Raw genomic sequence first — 21,722 nt, 5'->3', positions numbered from 1 at the left:
CACCGCAAAACGTTCATTCTCTGGTTCCAATACCTTCTTGGTTTTTTTTTGCCCCCCCAAAAAAGTTATGTACAAAACGAAGGAGAACAATCCCGGCCCGTACAAAGACAGACTTGATGAAAAATCAAAGAAAAGATACGAGGACAAAATCAAAGGAGTGAAAGGTTTAGACCCTTACGAGCACACAGAGTGGACAAAAGACGTTAGCGTGCTGCCCAGCTTTCACCACGCTCATATTTATAATTATATGCTTCTTGGAGTGAGTGCATGCACTCATGAAGTTTTTAGTAACTTCAGGTCACTGCAACAAGCCCAGGTACAGTTTACCGACGGATGGGTGCAGGACCTTGAAATGCACCGTGTAGAACGAAAGACCATCGTACGTATCATAAGTTTACCAGTCTCACAAATTGTCTTCATAAATACACATTCGTTAACCGTTTATTAATAAGACCTTTAAGCTCAACGGTAATTAATTAGCAGTGGAAATAATTCCTGGTACGCATCACAGAAATGTAGCAGTGACAATAATACTGTATGCTGTAATCGTACTGGGCAATTAGTGATACAAAAACCTGTTTTATCCTGTGAATAAAAGTATATGTTTTTGTCAATGTACCATAATAACAGAAGCGAAACGCAATATTGTGTCAAGACAATTCATTATTTATGCACAATAAATAAAGGAGCATAGCGCGACAATTTCTGTTCAGCGCCAGACTTGCTTGTAACCTATATCACCAATTATGTTGTGAAAAATGACGTATTAACTACAACAGAAGACTGACCTTTGTGGGAATGCTTGGAGCAGACTAACCTGTGAGCTGGAGTGTTCTGGGACGTTATATTTGGTCTTTGAATGGCTGCAATCCAGGCCATCCGTCGCCTCTTTGTTACTTCGGAAACATGGCTCGAACAATTTCTCTTCAACGACGTAATCCGATAACAACCGATCTCTTTACCCGTCGGCTTCCCGTGGCTGTCATGCGACCGGCTATTGCAGTTAATAATACAGCAGCTTCTTGCCATTTTTTTGTGTTTCTTTTTATCGCTGTGTAACTGATTTCAATTGAAAGCCTGCGTGCGCTAGTACCGCTTGCCACGAGTTCCCAGAATTCTTTGTGGTTTTGCCCCTGAATGACGTCACATTTTCAATCTCTATTCACAGGCACAGGATCATGTTGGTCTTTACAAAACACTAGACCGTTTCTAACATTTTTGGCAGAGCATGGCTTTGCCCTGTACGAAGGGTAAAATTATCTGTCCTTTGTCTCCTCCTCATTGATGTCAACTGTAAAAACAAAGGAAGGCGACGCGCGCATGTTTTATGCTAAATGTGCTCCAGACGAGAACAATGGATGACGAATTAGAAACACAGACGTACAAAGAAAGGCTGCGTGAACTGAAATGCTCTTCTCCTGCTCCCCTCCCTGCATACAATCCTATATGTGGGTTAGTGGAATTGAAAGGCTGCAGGTTGTGGAGACAGCAATTGGCTGCCTTTGTGTAAATGGAATTGACAGGCAGCAGAGCGGTGAAGCTGCTACGGGGTATGTAGTTTAGCAGAGTTGATAGACACCAGTTCCCCCCCCACCCTTGGTGAGCTGGGACGCTGCAGGCGGTTTGAAGAGGACGTGCAGTCAAATGGACTCAGCTCAGCTGGTCAGGGATTGCATGCGATTGGTGGAGGTCAGCTGAAGTGGGAAGTGAGTGTCTGTAGTTCCCTCTGGTGTGGGAGTTCGTTTACCCCCAAATAAGTGTAGATGTTAAATTCAGACGCAGTACTTGTGACCTTTAAACGACCCTTTGGTTACCCTCTGCTACATGTGATGAAGTCACACAAAAACGACCCGTCTACGAACCAGGAAGCTGTTTTCAAACAACACTGCTCAGCCGGGCAGTGAGTCATATGTTTACTTTAGCAATTCAGCTGCTGCAACAACAGCTACAGGAAGCATTATCAGGTGGAAACATTCAAGCCTGCCTAGTTTAATCCTTCAGTTAGACACACATCCTGCTACAGTACCTACCCAAAGACTACACATACTATATACTTGGAAGTAACGTATCAACAGGCAAGTGTGTGTGTGTGTGTGTGTGTGTGTATTTTTATTTGTTTGACACGTCATAATCACCTCTTAAGCATATTTGAACGACTCCATAGTGGAAAGAATGTAATAACGTTGTGATTCATGAAGCTAAGATGGATTATGAATCATTATGATTAGGTCATGAGGCATTACTATCTAAATTAAAGGGATCAATTATTTTTATAAGTGAGGTGTGTCATAGTTTAATATTTATCTCCTCTTTATGATATATAAAAACTGTTGAATGAGGCTGTGGGTTTTCACAGGAAATGTGATTAGGCTACACGAAGCTCCAATACTCATCAGTGTCACTGTGTTACTTTTACAGATTTAACATGCAATTTTGGAACGTTTGACATTGATGGCGTGGACTCTCTTATATACATATTCAAAAAAAACAAACCTTAAAAATCCATGAGCTGTTTTCTTTAACCATAAATTAAAAAGGCCAGGAAGGTAATTAGAGGGGAGCCATTTATGCATGCTTCCCAACAAAACTTCATTACTATAATGATTGCGTTTTGATTAATCAATTAACCCCGTGGCCATAAATTTTCATAAAATGGCAAAAAGAAACCTTCCACACCTCAATCTTCAAATTGCATGGTTTTGTGCTGCCATAGGTCCAATATTGTTATCATTGATTAATTTGTTGTGTACTTTCATGATCACTTACGCAGTCACGGCTGTCAGATGTCAGAACATGGTGAAAAATGTCAGTCAGAGTGGAGCCCTCTGCTGTTTACTGGAGATCAGTTGATCAATTTTATGCAGCCAGTTCTTTCAGTTCTTGCCTTAAACCAAAGAGAAAACCAACCAGGAATTATAAACATACCACAGTCATTAAGCAAGAGAGCTGATGGACACCAGTCAATAAACAGATGGGTTTTTTTATTGCGCTTTATCAAAACAAGCAGTATTTGGCTTAGTGGTGGTAAAGTCCCTTCACATGTAAGAGGCCCCTTTCTGCAGGTTTGTCTCAGTCTGTCACTGGCTGGAAGAGACACATGTCCTCTGGTCCTTCACTTTGCTGTGGGTTTCCTCATTACACTCCACAGGCGCACTGTGGAGTTATTATTCCCCCGCTTTGAACTTGCAGGATTAGTTCCTTTATAAGATTTCCCCCTTTCATTTCTCTGTCTCTCTAAAGAAAAGCAGATGTTGAAGAGTGAGCCAGACAGACTTTGTCCTGCTAATTAAACTGATTTATTTTATGGGCCTTTAGATTTTGCTTTGCTGTCACAAAACACATACGCTCACCAATTGCCTTATGAGGTACACCTTGCTGGTACTGGTTATTTTCCAAAGGCGTTTTGCCTGCAGAGCTGTCCTAATTCTTGCACTGCAAACACTGAGATTAGTGTTAAATGAAGAGACGGAACCAAAAAGTAACACAATTTTTTGTTTTACTTCAGAGTATAAATCATCAACCTAATGATCAGACCCTCCAGTTATTTTACAGCTGTGCCGTATAAAGAAAATCACAGCGTGATGGTTTAGTACTGCTGAGCATTTCCACCATGTTTTCTGTTGATATTCAATAAGGTGCCAGAAGCACTCCTCAGAGATTTTAGTCCTTATTGACATTATAGCATCACTCACGATGCAAATCTCCTCCAAAGGTGCTCCAGTGGATGGAGATCTGTGGACTGTGGAGGGCATTTGAGTACAGGGAACTAATTGACATGCTCAAGAAACCAGTTTGAGATGATCTGAGCTTTGTGACATGGCTCACTATCCTGCTGGAAGATGGATACACTGTGAGATGGACATGGCCACACTGAGGTAGACTGTGGTGTTTAAATAATGGGAAATTCGCTCTGACTCTACCAACTGTATTTCCCACAAGAAATTAGGATTTCTCAGACCGGGCAATAGTTCTATAATTTTCCATTGTCAGCTGATGTAGCCCAAACAGATCAACGTGTTGTGCAATCGGAGATGCTCTTCTATATACCTTGGCTATAATGAGTAGTTATTTGACTTGTTGTTGCCTTCCTATCAACTTGAACCAAGCATCTCATTCTCCTCTGACGTCTGACATCAGCAAGGTATTTTCACCCAGAGAACAGCCGCTCTCTTCTCTTTTTCAGACCGTTCTCTGTAGCTGGATTTGTGGGAAAATCCCAGCTGATCAGCAGTTTCTGAAATACTCTGACCAGCCTGTCTGGCACCAACAACCACGGCACATTGAAAGTCACTTAAATCACTTTTCTTCCTCATTCTGATGCTCAGTTTGAATTTCAGGAGGTCAACTTGACCATGTCTTCACATCTAAATGCACCGAGTTGCTGTGATGAGACTAATTTGCATTAACGTTCAGTTGAACAGGTGTACCTAATGTATTGGCCAGTGACTGCATGCTCCTCGTTTTTCCCGTTGTGGAGGTGGTGAGAAAGTGGAGATGAATATGTATCGATATCGATGAGAATAGATAATTTTTGGTAAAAAAACAACAATAAAAATCTAATAATTACACCCAACGCCCTTTCATCAGTGAACAGAGATTTTTTTCTCTCCCCCTGACATTAAACCGGCAGGATCTAGAAAGTGGAATATTTGATGTTTTCATGTTTTCACTGAAAAGGAGAAACAAGAGACAACAAGCTCAGGCTGCTTTTGTCTCCGTGTCCTTGTTGTTTTTTTCTTTGTGCTGCCCTCAGAATAGCACAGAACAGGCTGATATCAGAAGATTAATATTTTTGATTCTTATTCCACTGACATCTGGGATACCTTTATCATCAACCCACCATCCAGGATGAAATATTGTACCGGTCTTTCAAAGTGAAGGCAAAATTAATTTCAAGATGAATTGCAGCTGACTGGTATCTTTGGATACGCCGTGAATACAGCTGTAGGAAGCCGTTTTGTCATTGTTCATGCTTGGAAGATGAAAAGGGAAAATGTTCTTTGCTTGTGTAACTTTACTTCATTTGAATTTCGGGGAAGTATGGAAATTACCGGAGTAGACAAGGAGGAGAGGTTATGTGTGTGTTTTCTTTTTGCTGTAGGAGCATACGAGTCTTTAACTTTACTCATCCCAGAGTATTTTATGTTCATTACAGGTGTTAAATGTTAATTGTTGCAACACAAAGCAACCTCTACTCTGTATCAGGGGTTTATTATCCTGATTAGGTAACAGCTATCGTCTCACTTTTGACAAATGAAACTGAATGTTTTTATTAATTCTTTGATATAAGAAAAAGTACAATAGATTTGAGCCATATATAATTTAAAAGATCCACAATGATTTCATTTAGGATACTCTGCTTTTTTTGATTAAAGCCCAATTTGTTTTGTAATTTTGCCTCTGTACACCACCACAGTGGAGTTTTACATTAAACAACTAATTAAAGTGCAGCAGTCTAGCTTTAACTCAAGGGGTGCAACAAAAATACCGCATTAACTATTAAGAATTTACAGCCAGTTTAATAGGCCTCCATTTTTGGAGGCTCATATGTAATTGGAAAACTGACTAACAAGCATTTTTATTGGCAAGCCTATTCTCTTGCTATTATGTTGGGATAAATAAAAAACTAATTAAAAATCAGAATGACGATGACGTTAGGAGTGGCCACATTTAAAAAGGAGTGCAGCTGATGAACATCAAAGGTCCTGAAAGACCACAGAAGAGGAAAAAAAGTGTATGATGACAGAATTATTTCCATGGTTACAAAATTTCACAGGAAGAAGTAGGTGTATCATTATCATTGTCACAGTGTACAATCAATCTAAAGACAGTGGATTTACAACAAAGTGCAAACCACTGGTTACACTGAAGAACAAGAAGGCCAGATTAGACTTTGCCAGAAAACATCTAACAGTCCGAACAGATGAAAGCAAAATGAACTTATTGGACTGATGGGAAGAGAAAAATCTGGAGAAAGAAAGAAACAACTCGTCATCTGAAGCATATGCCATTATCTGCCCAACATGGTGTAGCCAACGATGTGGCATTGGAATGTATGGCTGCCAGTGGAATTGATTCAATAGTGTTTATTGGTGTGACTGCTGATAGAAGTACCAGGATGGACTCAAAGCAAACTCTAAAAGCAACCCAAGAGTTTCTCAAAGCAAAGAATGGGATATTCTTCAGTGGGCGGTGTCAACCCAATAGAGCAGGCTTAGTTATTAAATACATGACAGAATGCAGAGCAAACCAGCAGCATCAGAAGGTGACACCAGTAAAAGCCTAGCAAAGCATCTCAAAGGAGGAAACACAGCATTTGCTGACGGCCATGAATTCTAGACTTGAGGCAGTCGTTTACGAAGGATTTTCATTTAAGTGTTAAAAACAACCCTTATATTTAAAAGTATGTTAGTTTGTCCAATTTAGTTTGAGCCTCTGAAAATTTGAGACTGTGTATGAAAACAGGTGCAGTTTAAAAACTGCTTGAATTAAATCTGGAAGTCTGCACTTCAATCACACGTTGATTGTTTGATTTCAAATCCACTGCGGTGGTGTAGAGGCAAAATTACAAGTAACAAACGTGTCATTGTCCAACAAATTCTGGATGTAATCGTATGCATGTGATTGACTGCCTGAAAAGGAACAACAGCAGGAAAGCAAGAGCATGAACAGAATGCAGGTTGATTACAAATATATTTGTAAAATGTCACATTTCCCTCACAACTGATCTGATTATACCAGCAGTGTAATGTTTTACAAGCTTCCAGTATAATATGATTGAGTCATTATATTGATACTTTGTATCTTGAAATATTACAAATGTAACAACTTACATATAGTTTTTTCACTTAAAGAGACAGATTCTTACTTTTGTTTCCTCTTCTTTTTTATCCTCGTTACTTGCAGGTTAACATCTGCAATAAGGTGAAATAGGTCATGTGTTTTTCCCCCAGCTTTATAAACCGTCTTGATTTGTACACTTTTGATTTCTATTGACAGTGAGCTGTAGCCGTTCCGCTGTGTTATCACTATACGATATTGATATTTTTCCACAAAGTAAGGGGGAGGATCTGAGGAGCACATTATTATTGCAGTGGGGGTCTTGCTTTTTGCAACCCTAAGGCTCAGCTCTCCCCTCACCCACCCAAGTAATTTTCTTAAAGTCGCTTATTTTCTCCGCCCCCTCTAGATGCTCCCTTACAGCACCCTGGTTTTTCAACGTAGTACACCCCGAAGCTGAGCGCCTCTGCGGTACCAGTTTGCCATCTCCAGCCCTTTCTTCTCTCGATCTGCTTCCAGTCCCCTCTGTGTCTGACTGGGCCCATCCAGCCACTAGGGTTGAGTTATTAATGCCCAGGGAGGCAGAGAGATGATTTCATTGCATATTCAGGTGTGGGGATGGATGGCTTTCAGAGGCAGCCAGGGGAGTGCTGGCGAGAAGAGTCTCTGTAGTGAATAAATATACCTGTCCCCTGCTGATGCATAGGGCCACACTCACAGCAATGCAAATCAACCACTCTCCTCCCCCCTACCTGCTTCCAGTATTACTCACCCGTTCCCACCTGGATCCCCACCAGCCAGACGTGCACTCACCCCAGAATCATATGAGGCTTTCTGTGTGGAGTGGAAGAGCTCTCAGCTTCTCAGCACAGTTTGTTTCCCTTCTGTGGATGATACAACAAGCATCTTCGCCTCTTCGCCGGGCTGCATTTCCCGGATGATTTGACAGGTTCTGGTGTTCATTACCTATAGGGCTGCTTAATAATTAAGGGTAGAAGTTGGAATTTCTAGCAGGGCAAAGCATGCGCATCTTTTTTTTGGAGCAGAACCTTTTTTTAATTTTTAAAAATTTTTGTTATAAACAAGCAGCTAGGTCTCAAGTGTTTTTGAATTCTGTTGTGTTTTCACCCTCCCCAAAAAAGACCAAAATGCTTTACAGCTGCATGTGTTTATCATTCTTCTTTCAATATAGTTTTTATTTTTTGCACAGGATATCAAACCTTCCACGTGCAATGCCAAGTCTTGAATGGTATCCAAATAAAATTCTAGGAATTTCAGGGAAAAGAAAGAGTAATTGCAGATTTTCTGCCAACTTGGATCTTATTTGATGAAATTGTGTGTTAAAGTGGTGTTTTTACACCTGCAGCAATAGAGTTTCTTGCTGAGGATTGTAGCAGAAGATCAATGTCACGCTCATATATGCCAGTAAAATGTAAGTTTACCGTTGATACCTTTCAAGCTGTCTTAGCTTCACATAAAAAGTAAAATCAGGGGGGAGAAACTTTTCCCGCCTCTGTCCAAAGGTAACATTTCTTCTAAATCATTCTCACAACAGCTGTTAATGCAGCACACTCTATAATGTCGCATTTCTTCCTTGAATCTTCATTTTTCAGATGGATCTCAGGTTAAACTGAATCAGGATTCCTGTTTTCTTTCCAGTTTTTAGATTAAGTTACGCTAACTGGCTGAATGATGGAGCCATGTATGTACTGGAACATAACAACAACAAATATCTTCTCATCTACATCAATAAAGTAGCTAAGAAAATATCATCGACACATTCAACAAACAGAGCAACACACACCCAGTGATGGGACCTCCTTGTAGATGTTACCGACTCAACCTTGCGTGTTTATGGGGAAAAAACGTTCACATCTGAGCTGTGGTGGAAAATTATGATACGTGGGAGCCAGTAAAGGTCTAAAGTGACTGAGTGCTGCAGTATATAACTCTCTATATTGAAGCCAAGATAAATAGAGGTGAAAAGACCCTGAAAGATCCTTTATGGGCAGAAACATCCTCTCAATCACTGATTGTCCAATTAAGACTAAATAACACCACTTTACAAATAGTGCTGCTCAGTGCAAAACTACCACGAAAAACTCTGCTGGCAATAATCCATTTGTGAGCTACACGAGTCATTTATAGACTTGCTAAAGTGGACAGAGAGCACATTATGACACATAATGTGTATATTCCTTTATGATTGCTCCATTTACTTTTCCACTTATTTAATAGTGCATGCAGGTATGGGTGATATGATGATATACTGTGCAAATCTCAAATTTCACCTTCAGATATTTGGCTGTTTGCTGCACATCAGTGATGAAGCCTGTATCATAGCATTGCAGTCGCCTCATTTTATCCATAAACACAGTCTATTGTTTTCTGAAAGAAAATATGCTATTTATTAGCATTTCTTTCACTTCCTAGCATAGTTATATTTTATAATCTTTTGCAAGTCTGAGCCACAGGTAGGACTCTGCGGTTCAGACCTGGTCAGGGGTCTTATGACATGGATTAAAGGATTAAAAATGTTAAGGATTTCTATGCCGCCTTTGAGCTGTTGTCAAGAGTCCCAGAATTTTTGTCATGTGGCTATATACCCAACCGAATGACATTACTTGAGCTAATTTACCCCAATGTTCTCCCATACAGATTTTTACTGCCTCTGTGAGTGGTCGATATGGCAATTTGGTACTCAAACAAGTGCTGCTAATTTACAATCTGTACAAACACTGCCCTTTTGGAATCTGCAGTTTTTATTCTGCTCACTCTCTGTACGGAATCTCGGAAGGAGCGAAAAGATTAGCTGCAGTGTTTCAGATCAAAAGATTACTTTCTTGTTTCAAAAGTGTGTCATTCTTCTTCTTTGAAATATTAGAAAAGAGAGGGCGTACACTTTAAGATTTCACTTTGATGGCTGTCCACTGATCGTTTAACGGTCTTGAAATACCAACAACAGTTTAACTCTTAGGTATTCTGTGGCTCAGGAAGGACTCTCTTCTGCTTGTGTTTCTGATTATGATTTATTCAAGTGAAAAGTTTGTCAGAGTAGCGGTACCTTTAAAGAAGCTTAGGCCAGCGATGTTATGCCTAAAACGTATGCAAATAAAGGGATAAGCAGAGATTCTGACAATATTCACCGTGCACAGCGACACTCTAATTAGATAGCAAGGCGGGGGATTATACAAGTAAACAGAGGGCGAGATACCAAATCTAATATGAAGAGCTACATGTGACACTAACTGCTGATATGAGCAGAGAGAGACTCATAGACATGATTTACTGCTCACATAAAGCTGGGGAAGATTTTTTACGTATCAGCCCGAATGCTGTGCCAAATTGGAGAGTCTTGCAAACCAGTTTTCACCTTCTTTTATGTCCGTATGAAATGATGGAGGACACACTACATACGTCTTCTGACAGAACCCGGCTCCTCACTTCCTCGGTGTAAATCTGAAGCTAGTTCTGTTTTCTGTCAAGTCAGAGAGGTTATGTATTGATTTATTTGTGGCTTAATCTGTGGAGATCAAGCGTAAACTACAGTAAATACTGAGATTAGTGTTAAACAAAGAGATGAAACCAAAAAGTGACACAAATCGTTTTCACTTTAGTCTATAAATCACCACCCGATTGGTCAGACCCTCCCATCAGTTCACAGCTGTGCTGTATGTAGAGAACCACAGAGTGATGATTTAGCACCACTGAGCAGTTCCACTATGTTTTCTACTGGTATTAAATCCTGAAAACTAGTTCATCACAGCTGACATTTGTTCTACAAATGATATACCTAAAATATAGCATGCACTTGCTAGTATTAGGTTGAACCCCATATGTCTTCAAAACTGTCTTAACTCTTTATGATGGAAACATTCCTTAGAGGTTTTAGTCCACATTGATGCAGTTGCAGCAGATTTGTCAGCTGCACGTTTGCGATGTGCATCTCCTGTTCTGCTGCAACCCAAAGGTGCTCTATTGGATTGAGATCTGGTGACTGTGTAAGCGATTTGAATACAATGGGTGCTCAACTCATTGTCGTGTTCAAGAAACCAGTTTGCGATGTTGTGTCCTCTGTGACATGGTGTGTTCAGATAATGGGTACTGTGGTCCTAAAGGGATGGACATGTTCAGCAACAATCCATAAGTTGGCCGTGGTATTTAAATGATATGTAGTTGGTACTAACTGGTCTAAAGTGTGCTAAGAAAATATCCTCCACACCATTATCGTCACAACCAGCCTGAGCTAATGATAGAAAGTATTATGGATGCCAATTTTTCAAGTTTTCTGTTGGGGTGAATTGTAGCCTCTGTTTCCTTTTTTGAGCTTTCTTTCTTTTTCTGACCACTCTGTGCATTCGAGAGACGATTGCGCTTGGAAAATCCCCATTTGCATGCTTGGTTTGAACTTCAACAGGTCATCTTGAACATGTCTGAATGCCTAAACACACTGAGTTGATGCCGTGTGACAGGCTGATTAGATATTTGCCTTAACAAGCAGTTGACTGGTGTTGGCTGGTCAGATTTCAAAAAAGTAAAACATTTGATTTGATTTGGCAAGTAAATAAATAATTATTATGAATTTAAATATGCATTTAAAATTTACATTATTGGGATTACGATAAAAAACATGGAAGATTCATAAGAAAATCTTTTAGAAAAAGCCTTATTGCTGGTTCTGCAAGCTGCAAATGCTGAGAGAAGAAGGGGCTGACAGCAGATCAGCCACTTCCTTTGTAATAAAAATGGAAAGCCTCAACACTGAGACTGGACGTTGTCGTCTATCTTGATTTATTCTATTCATTTGTGTCATTCCTAGAAAGTGTTTATCCAAGAAGTAGTAACATCTCATTTTATGTTGCCAAATACATACATCAGCCAACAACAGGATGAACAGTGGCTCAAGCTCTTAAATGAGTCTTTTTTCTCAGCCACCAAACCTTGGCGGTGTCTAGCTATGCACTGGTCAGTGCACTAAATTATGCTGTAATTATTCAGGTAAAAAATGACCACTGACACCCCGCACATCCATCGGTCCTCCAGAAGGAGCAGCGGAGGGAGAGTGCTTGTCATGATAGATGAGCTGGATCTCTCCCAGTGTGCTCTAAAGGAGATGACATTCCCGGGTAGCTCTGGCCTCAGATCTTGGCTTCCTTCTCCGAGACTTTTGTAGGGAGGAGTCTGTGTGCTTCATTTACTGAAGCAGCGGGGAATAATATAGTGCCAGCGTTTGGATGTGTCAGGTCCCATATCTCTGGCTGTTCTATTAGAAATAGACCCCAGTGCGGGACAATTAACCCCTGGCCTCAGCAGCAGATCTGTGCAGTAACAGCCCAGCATGGGGCAATAAATCAAACCCAGAGGGTGATGCACACACTCCCACCTCTCCTGGTTGGCTGCTACCGTCACCCAATGGACCAAGCTTACATGATTGTAAATGTGCTCCTGTGCTATCATACAATCAGTGAAGGCTGTAGCGATATTGTAATAGGCTGGCCGTAGGCAAGGGCACCCTAAGTGTTTGTTTGTGCCGCAGTTCAATAAATTGGACTGGTGGTAACCTTTGAAACAAGACAGCAGCAACACACAATTTTATAAATCAGAAGGCTGGATGGTACTTTAAGCAGGTTAGCATGTCCGTCAAAGCATCTATTTGTCTCAATATGCCACTATATGGCTGCTAGTGTGGCTTTATATGGTTAATGTTGTTTTTGTCTGTTTTCAAGTGTAGTTTGGGACATTTGTTTTGCCTTTGTGAGGTGCTTGCCACATGACAGGAAGAAAGAGAAGAGGATTGAGTTGCTAAATTAGTCAGCGGGTTAACTTTAATTTAGTTTTAGTGCCTTAACCTGATTTTTGTTTTTAAATCAGATATTCCCTTATCTAAGCCAGGAAACGGGAAATCTGTTCATTTCCATTCTATTTATTTATTTTTGCAAAAATAGTTCAGGAATCAGAATGGTCCTATATACTCTGAAGTCTGTTAGAATAGGCTATTTTTTACGCTGTCAACATGACATCTATCTTATCCCAAGTGTCATAGGGCAGGAGGCGGACAGGTCGCAGACAGGTTGCAGACTGACAGGTCGTCAGTCTGCAACCATTTGCACTCACAGTCATATTGTTGGGTGGCAATTTAGAATCATCAACTAACCTAACCCACTAAGTGCATACCGGACCACATACAAACTGCACACAGAAGGACTCTGGCCAGATGGTGAAGTCGAGCACAGGACCATCTTGCTGTGAGGCAATAGCCCTAACCACTGTGCCACCGTGCTGCCCTACAATACAAGGATATTATAATTTTTTTTAATGAAATTGTTATGTGCACTATGCTTAGTCTCATGTTTTCCTCTTCAGACACAGATGATCCAGTCAGCAGTTTAGCGTGCCAGAATGAAACCCCCTTCTGTGCTCTTTGCCTACTTGTGCCATTTAATTTCAGTACTTAATATGCAGTAAGCTCAAATTTAAACAGCACAACATGCTGTCAATTAAAATAATATATTATGCTGTAAAAAATATACAAAAGACTGCTTTGATGCTAAACCTTTTCTGCTTTTCATACATGTTGAAGTACCCTCTGCTCCATTTACAACAGTAGACTTTTAGAGCAAATAAGTATGTGAAAATGACTCAGATCTGTAATGTGGTCTACATCATCATGGAGCACAAGTTTTAACTCGTCAATGATGTCACGTTAGGGATGATCTTTTCACTCGGGAGAGTGGTCGTTCCTCTCTAGCAGCCCATCACAGCAGATGTACCATCACTTGTAAAGCCAACAGACCGTGAGTGTAATTTCTTTAGTGACGACCTTCACAACTGCAGGATGCCACCAACAGCAGCCTCGAGTTGTAGCTGCAGTTCGACAAGCTGCAAGAAAGAGCTGTGCATCTCACCTTTGTAAGGAACTCTGATCTATCAATTATCAGACAAGCTGTTGATACACAGCAGGAATATTTCTAGGTTTTTTGGGGCAAGTCCTGCGATGCTTTGAATCTAGTTTCTTTTTTATTTATTAAATGGTAGTTTTCGCTCTGAAACAGGAGTGCTTTTAGATTTAATGAAAAGCTGGAATAGCACTGATCTGATCAACCCCCCCAAGTAGTGTCATCTCCACTGTCGTGGGATCAATGCCCTCGATGTGACAGTCAGTCAGCCTCTGATTTGATTATTTGCACTACAGCATTGAAAATCACCCACACACACCCAGAAACCACAGGATAAAATAAAAATCAGATGCTACAATATTATTTGCCCTATAACTAACTAACTATAACAACTGGAGCGGTCACAATAGTAACAGAGTTATGATTCCTCACTACAGAAAGGCTGCATGTGTTTTTCTCTGCAGCCTGTCATACTGAAGCCATTTTTCAAAATTGAGGATTAGAGAAAAAAGAGCAGCAATAAAGTTGTATATCACAGGGGTCACCTTCAGAACCTGCTTGTGGTTATTCCTGTCATTAGCGTGACTGTTTCGTGCTGTCCTGCTCCAATTAGTACTGACACAACCTCTGGTCTTATGACTGAGCAGTTCAAACTGCCCACTGTTAGAGTGTAATTCTCATGCCGATGGACTAATGTGAAATATGGCAACAGATGCAGAGAGCAACAACTGAAGCACATTATTCTGGACCCAAGGGCCATTAAAGCCATAGCTATTAAATATAATTTGAAAAAATTTGCTTTTTGGCGCATAGAATGGCAGGTTGTGAGGTATTATTATAATCACTACATTCCCCAGAGTGGCTGCTTTCTGCAAATGTTATTGCTATTTGTATATGCCTTTGTGAAAGGGCTTTAGGATGTGTAGTCTTGTTTGTCAATGCTTTATGGGAGGGGTATTTCGCCTCAGATTCAGGGGTAATCATTGCTTTTGCCAGGCTTTGTTTCTTTTTGTGCGAGTTTGAGGTAATTATCGCTCACATGGCTCGGGCTGATTGTTGGTTTGGTTGGAGAGAATTTATTCATATTAGAACAAGTTGGTGTGCTTGAAATGCACACTGAGAACGACATGGGGTTGAGCCTGCATTAAAATGTGACTGGTGGTCACATTGTTGATTTCTGACAGCAGTTTGTCTGCAAATTGCTACAACAGTGTTGTTTGATCACTTTATTGAATTTTAGCACAAATAACGTAGCATTCACAGTGAAACATCTTTGTAATTGTTATGGGTGAAAAAACGACTCTAGGAGAGACACAAGTTGCAATCCCTGTTACAGTTATTGTACCAATTTGTTACACCTAAGTTATTACTTGAAACCAGGGCTGTGTCGTTGGCATTGGCATCAACACTGAGCTGAGGCTATTTATTTGGCCAGAAAGCGTCGAGAGGTGGTGAGTGTGGCTTTGATGCACATCTAGTTGTGGCTGGCAGCTAAGATTGGAAGATGTAGGAGGAAGACATTGTGAAGCTGTGTTTGTTTTTCCCAGTTTCCATAAAAGGAAGAAGTCCCGGGGGGAATTTAAAAAACAGGTCACATTAAGTTGTGACTCATAAAATTACCATGACACTAAAGCTGAAACAATAACCGCTGCATTCTCTAGTTATGGCTTCTTAAACAAATATCTAGTTTATTGTTTTCTTATTCATCTTCAACACTAAATAGGCTGTTGATTTCAATGAAAGTAGAAAATTATGTATTAACCTGTGTGGAGTTTTAACCTTTGAGGTGAATCTGTCTTGATGTACTTTGTTTCTGTCACTGAGTTGACGTTTTCCTCTCACCTTTTAGCTGCTGGCTGCACGTTCGAAGAGGATTCAGACCCTAATCTGTGTGACTTCACCCAAGGAGAGGAGGATGACTTTGACTGGCTGTTGTTTAGGACACAGAGTTCACCTTCTGCCAACTCTGACCTGCTGAAGGGTGAGTACTCTGTGCTCATGGTTCCCTGTCCTCTTTACTTTGTAGTTTTTTTAGACACTGAAACACGGCACACGAGCGTGCATGGGACACAGGCGCCCTGTTTTCATGTCTGGGAAATACATAGACTTGTTTGTATTAATGTGGCTGGCATTATCGGCCTTTAAAAATGTCCTGTGTCCGTTATGCATCAAATTTAATGAAGCCCTCACCCTGGTTTTATCTGCTTCCTGCTAACCCCAAGGATAATTTTATGTTAACCAGCCTCACAGGACTAATGGAAACCAGCATTTCCCTGCCATCATCTTCTCCACTGGTGGTTGCCAGAGGGTGATGGCATGCATAGTTTATAAGGCGCTCCTCCATCTCTGCATTAACAAATACCTACAGGGATCTGACAAAGAGAAGATTGCTGTTTCAGCTTCTCAGCATAAAATACCAGTGGCTGCAGTGCTCTCTCCGGTAAACTACTTCTACTGGGGGAAAACTTGGAATATGATTAAGAAATTGACCTCCCTCGGGTTTAACCAATCAATCAGTGTATGATATGGTAATGAGAATGCAACAAATCCATGACACAGACGTACATTTAAGTGTTCCTTTTACAAGAGGATGGGGAGAGCACTTGCACACTAAATAGGAGGAACCGTTTCTTTAAGCCTCAAAGAAAGCACTGGTATGATTTGTTGGTAGAACAGAGCTAATTCGGTAGACATAAAGACGGGGCAGCTAAGAGGAACAGATGGAGAGATGACAAGATAGGATACAATCAGATACATCATCTAAAAAGAAATAAATGCAGGCTTCAGGGAACATTCTGTCCGTTTGGAAACTATCAACTCAAGTAGCCTTTGAAAACGGTCAAAAACACCCTGCAGGGGTAATTTAAAAGCCGGGTACTTGTGGTTTTGATTTAAAGCATTAAAATCACTTCTTGTCCGCAGGTGGTTATCCAAATACACTTCTGAACTCGATAAATCTCACATTTAATCCCAAATCACTCTTCATTCAGCCACACATCATCAGCATTCGAGCGAGAATCTGCCTGCAGCCGCCATCCAGTTCACAGCAGGCAATGAGATTATTAATTCTTTTCCCTTCGGGTTTAATTAAAACTTACGTTTTAATTAATGGCATTTACAACAATCCAGAGCCATCAGTGGAACAGACCTGCACAGGTGGAATGAGGCAGGTAGCGTAATCTGCACACGACGGCTGTGAGCGTCAGTCCACTATCGATCCGTCGACCAGGAGACAAATTCTGTCTCATTTCTTAGATGCTCATCCTTCAGCCCTGCACAAGAACCCGTGTATTATTCATGTTCCTCTCCTAAATGTTGTCACTGTATATTGACAGCAGCGTTTCTTCATTGTGTTATAACTTGACATTTTCTCTGCCGTGTTATTTAAGGCGGATAATCTTACCGCAGATACAGGCACAGGAAGTTTTTGTCTTTTTCTCCTCCTCTCTGACTTAATCCCCTTGTGTTGACTTCTAACCATGTATCACATTGGGCAGCTAAGGTGGGGGGAATAACAAGAGTTTATGAGATAAGGCTATTTACATTGGACCAGTATTAACTTTGCGGGGCTGAGAAATTGGTGTCGAGGGAAGATTAGTAAACACAGCTGAGATAGCAGCAGCTTGTGGCTCCCAGGAGAAATTAGAGACTACTGCTCCCATGAAAGACAAAATAGTCTTACAAAACAAAAAGAAAAAGGAAGAAAGAGCGCAGTGAGGTCTTAATAAGACTGGTCCTTTTTTTTTTTTTTTTATCACATCTTACTTTATTTGGAATTAGAGTTGAGATTTCTGGCTGATTTTTGATAATCTTTCGTTCTTTTGCTTTTGTTTAAATGAACAAGTGAGGCGTGCAGGATGATAACCTTGTACGAGAAGAATGTGTTTGCATGTCAAGTGTACCTCATTTTCTGAAAGCCAGATTCATTAAGCTTGAAAAGTTATGGGGCTGCTGCAATATTCATTATACTGTATCAGGGTCGCCTTAAGCGAAAATCCATTAAATGGGGTTAAAAACAGCTAATGGTGATGTATCTAGCTTTCCTTGTTCACCTTGTTGGTGGAAGTGAAGTGAGTGATTGCCAGCTCCCTCAGTCCACATGCCAAAGTGTCCTTGGATGAGAAAATTGTGTGAAGCAGGCAAAGTAGAGCAAAAAGTATGGGGCACCTCGTAGGCCATTACAAAGCTCTAACAAGTACAGGGTCATTTTTGGAAAGAAGGGTGAAAAACTGAATGCAGACCCTGGATTCCTCACTCAGAATGTGAATACTTAAGAGTTCCTTTGTTTAAGGAATGTGCCAGTGGTGACTAAGAGGCTTCAAGAAAAAAACAACAGAAAGGGTGGATAATTGATCCTTGTGGCTGCATTTAAAAAAATAAAATACCTCAGCTGGTTAACACCTTGAATAACACGCCATTTCTTAGCATTTCATTTGTAAGACTCTGCTCCAAATCAGCATTTTCTGATCACTGTTATCAAAACCTGCTACTACAGTCAAAATACAGCGTGACAGGGATGTCAGAGTTTCAGGTGTGTAATGCAAAAGCGAAGAGCCTCATGTCTTTCATGACATCCATGTAAACGTGGCGTTTTTCTGTAGCCTCAAAGTAATATCACCGATATTTTGAGGAATATTACGATAAAGATATTTCTGATAGTGTAGAAAAAGAAACAAGATCTGTGATTGCAACTTATAGACGGCAGCATTTATTAGTGCAGATAAAATTAATTTCCATCTTTCTTTTCCAACTGTTTGCTGTCATTATGTGAACCTATTAAAACTAAGTGGCAGCAGGAGGAGGATTATAGCGACGTAGCATAAGTTAACTGTCAATGCAAAAGAAGCTTACGTAGTGTTTTGAATGGAAATCATGAAAGTCAAACTACAACACAGCTGCTTTAGTCTAACGGTAACTAAAGTAAGTGAAATATGTAAAGTTTAGGAGCTGCACAATGTTGTTGCATAATAAAACTGAAATAAAAAAATGTTTCCTGCCTATGATGGTGGGTTCAGCTTTTTAATCAGCTGCTTAAAGCTACTTTCCGTCCACTGTTTGCTCTTCCTGTCATACAAAGTGTAACAGGCAAATGCTCCAGTGATGCTGGTGGAGTCGTTTGTTTCCATTTGCGTTACGCATCACCAGCTGCTAGCATCTCCACCTTACATGCCTTTATAGCAGACTCAACGGTCCTTTTGTGCCTCAAGGTTTGTTGAAACAGGTTTGTTGTTTCCACCTTTAGTGAGAACACTTTTCTAACTAGCTGCTCTCACTCTCAGACATGTCTGGGCTTGTCTCGTCATTGTGTGTTAGAGAAAGGAATTGTATCGGTGATATTTCAGTAGGACACTTTATATCATGTAAAAATGTATACAGATATTAGGGCAGCCCCACCCACCCCCAAGTCAAGTGCGAGGCATACTGTAAGGGCTGAAATGTTTCCCACAAACTTTCCTCCTCGCTTTCTGCCTCAGCAGCCGTACAGGCCAGCCAGTGTCTCTTGGATGTGCAGTTTTTGGGACAGTTTTCAGCTGAGTCACGCAGAAAAACTTTGACAGTACTAAAACAAAGTGTTGAATATGCTGCCGCTTTAGTCTCACCATCCTTTGCATGCTAATCCCTCGCGCTCCTCTCATCTTTTTTGTAAATGTTTTCTTTCCAGCAGCACACATCCACTGAAGATCCTGTTTCTGTCTAAATCCGTCTCCGTGTTTCTGCTACACTGCAAAAAGCTACGGAGTCAATTTATTGACTGTGTACCTTATTTTATTAGCTAGTAGTGCAGAAGTCTTGGACATAAATGCCCGAGAGACCTTTAATAGACTTTATAGTTCGATTGGACCTCGGGTCAAAGAAAGGTTGAGACTTGTATGAACTATGGCTTTAAGTATTGTTGTAGAGTTAGTCTGGTCAGCTGGTACTTACTGCAGCAGTGTACACAATGTAATGACCTGAACAGAGCTAATTCATACAGTGAAATGTGCATCCACCTGTATTTCCAGCCTGATTTCCTCTATTGGGCAGCCATTCTGGTCTTTATCCGTCTCCTCTCACCTCTGTTTGGCCTCAGCTCCACACTACAGATCAGCTCCACATTATGGTGCGTGTCATTGAGAATGATCTGAGATCCTTCTGCATGTGTGAAAAGATGAGGCAGAGTGAGCCAGAAATCAGAACTTTCCAGCCATCCTTACTGGTTCTACCTCAGGCGTATTTTGCCTTGCTGTAGGTGGAGAAAAGTCTTCCATAGCAATCATGCAGATACTATTTGACTGTTTTAGGAGAAAGCAAGTGTAAAAAATACACAGCTGCTTTCTATTCATGTTCTTTTTTATCTTCTGATTAATCAGTTCAGTTTAAAACCAGCGACTCATTACTGGTTTTACTGCATTAGGTGTAGCTGACTTTAAACTGATAGCCGTCTGATCCCTGGAGGAGACACAAATCCCTCTGGGGTTGCATCATGAAGGGAATCCGGTATTCAAAATCTGCTAAATCAAACATGCGGAGCTACCCGCTGTGGTGATTACCCCATGTGAATACGGCAGCAGCCGAAAGTAACTTTTTATTTGAAGACAGTCATTTTGTTCAAAAACTGCATTTTTTGGTGTTGCATAACTGATCAGTTACGGTGATGGGACACTGTTTGTTCAAGATGTCATTACAGCGATGAAGTGCATGCTGGGGGTAAAATCTAAAGTCGTCACGCTAACACTTGTTTAATATCGTTAAAGTACGTTTCTTAATCCGAACAATGTGTGGGAGACATTTCATGGTTACTGATTATTATTCATGTTTGTGTAATCTTCATGCATTTTATGTTATGCTCTGTGTGCTCGAGTCAAGCTCACTTCAGCCTTGTGTGTTGTTGTGAGAAGAAGAAGAATGGACCCAGATGTTCTTCTGGAGTGGGTAATGTTTTGGCTTGGAGTGCTGGATCAGCACTAACTATCTGGGCTGTTTTGGTAAACCAGTGTTCTAGTAAGATTATTTCCCACTGACTACATGCTGTTAGAAGGCCCAGGGGGCTCTGAAGGCAAGAGGGTTAGCTGCTGTATCCTGTTTCGCCTCTGCTGGGAGAGGAGAGGGGAGACAGAGACTGTGCAGTAGGAGCTTTAATTTCATTCTGACTCTTTTGTCTTTGGAGACGTGCGGTTGTGCGCATACTAAAGCCTGCAGATGCGTTTCTGCAAATCCTACAGTTTTCGTGCCTCACCTTAAACGAGTAGTTTAATGCCTGAGCCTAAACAAACCGTGAGTGAAAATGAACATAAACAGTGAGTGAATGTGAAACGTAAAGGTGTCCCAGAGGTAATTCAGACTCCAATAATCCTGCGCGAGAGTCGGGAGAATTTTGTGTCACTTTTGATATCTCAAATGTCAATAGCTGATGGATTTGTTTGTTTGCAAAGCTAGACCTCCCCCTTCCTCTTTGAAAAGAGAACAATTTCCTTCTGATGTGTTGCAGTGTGTTTTTGTTTTGGGGAGAAAAATAGTTGAGGACGGACCTGAAAGGGTGAGCAAAAATATGAAGGCCAAAGTCACAGCTGAGTAAATCTTAATAAAAAATAAAAATAAAATGTCGCGCAATAGCCGAAGTGACTTATCAGCTTTACAGAGAAGGCTCGCCTACAAGGCTAAAACTGTGTCATGATGAATGAAATCAGAGATGAGATAAAGTAGTCTGCTGTTTGTTTTCTGGGATGGTGATGCATCTTTTGTTCTTGAAGGGTTTGGGGGGGAACCTTTTAACATTGCACAGCCATATTTATCATTTGGCTTGGGTTACAGAGGACAGCATTTCATTTTAAAGGAGACGAGTCCGGTCTTCTGGTAGACTCTGCGTGTTTCACTCCAGCCAAACGTTCCACCAGCTGATTTTACTAATTAACACACCTTCAATCAGAGAGGCAGGAAATAATTAGTGAAATCAACTGTGGTATTTGCTAGAAAACCTTCCGCGGCTTGGAAGGGGAGCTACTGGCTCACTGGGATAATTGCTTAAGACTCATTACCTCAAGGCAAAGGACATCATACTCACTGATG

General features: G+C 40.8%; 1 protein-coding gene across 4 annotated transcripts in view; it reads left to right on the top strand.

Moving 5' to 3' along the window:
- ptprub (protein tyrosine phosphatase receptor type Ub) overlaps positions 1-21,722 on the top strand; it is a 203,580-nt gene that overhangs the window by 43,374 nt on the left and 138,484 nt on the right. For all 4 annotated transcript variants that reach the window (XM_086310943.1, XM_086310942.1, XM_086310941.1 and 1 more), the window contains exon 2: positions 15,526-15,657. In XM_086310943.1, the coding sequence (XP_086167069.1) occupies positions 15,526-15,657 (132 nt within the window). The remainder of the gene's footprint in view (positions 1-15,525; positions 15,658-21,722) is intronic.

This window comes from Aulonocara sp. 'chitande type north' Nkhata Bay, linkage group LG11, assembly GCF_057382095.1.
Source record: "Aulonocara sp. 'chitande type north' Nkhata Bay isolate Kocher_YH1m ecotype deep benthic linkage group LG11, A_spYH_male_GT1.1, whole genome shotgun sequence".
Taxonomy (NCBI): domain Eukaryota; kingdom Metazoa; phylum Chordata; class Actinopteri; order Cichliformes; family Cichlidae; genus Aulonocara; species Aulonocara sp. 'chitande type north' Nkhata Bay.
Note: the sequence above shows the minus strand (reverse complement) of the source record. Positions and strands in the feature narration are given on the sequence as shown.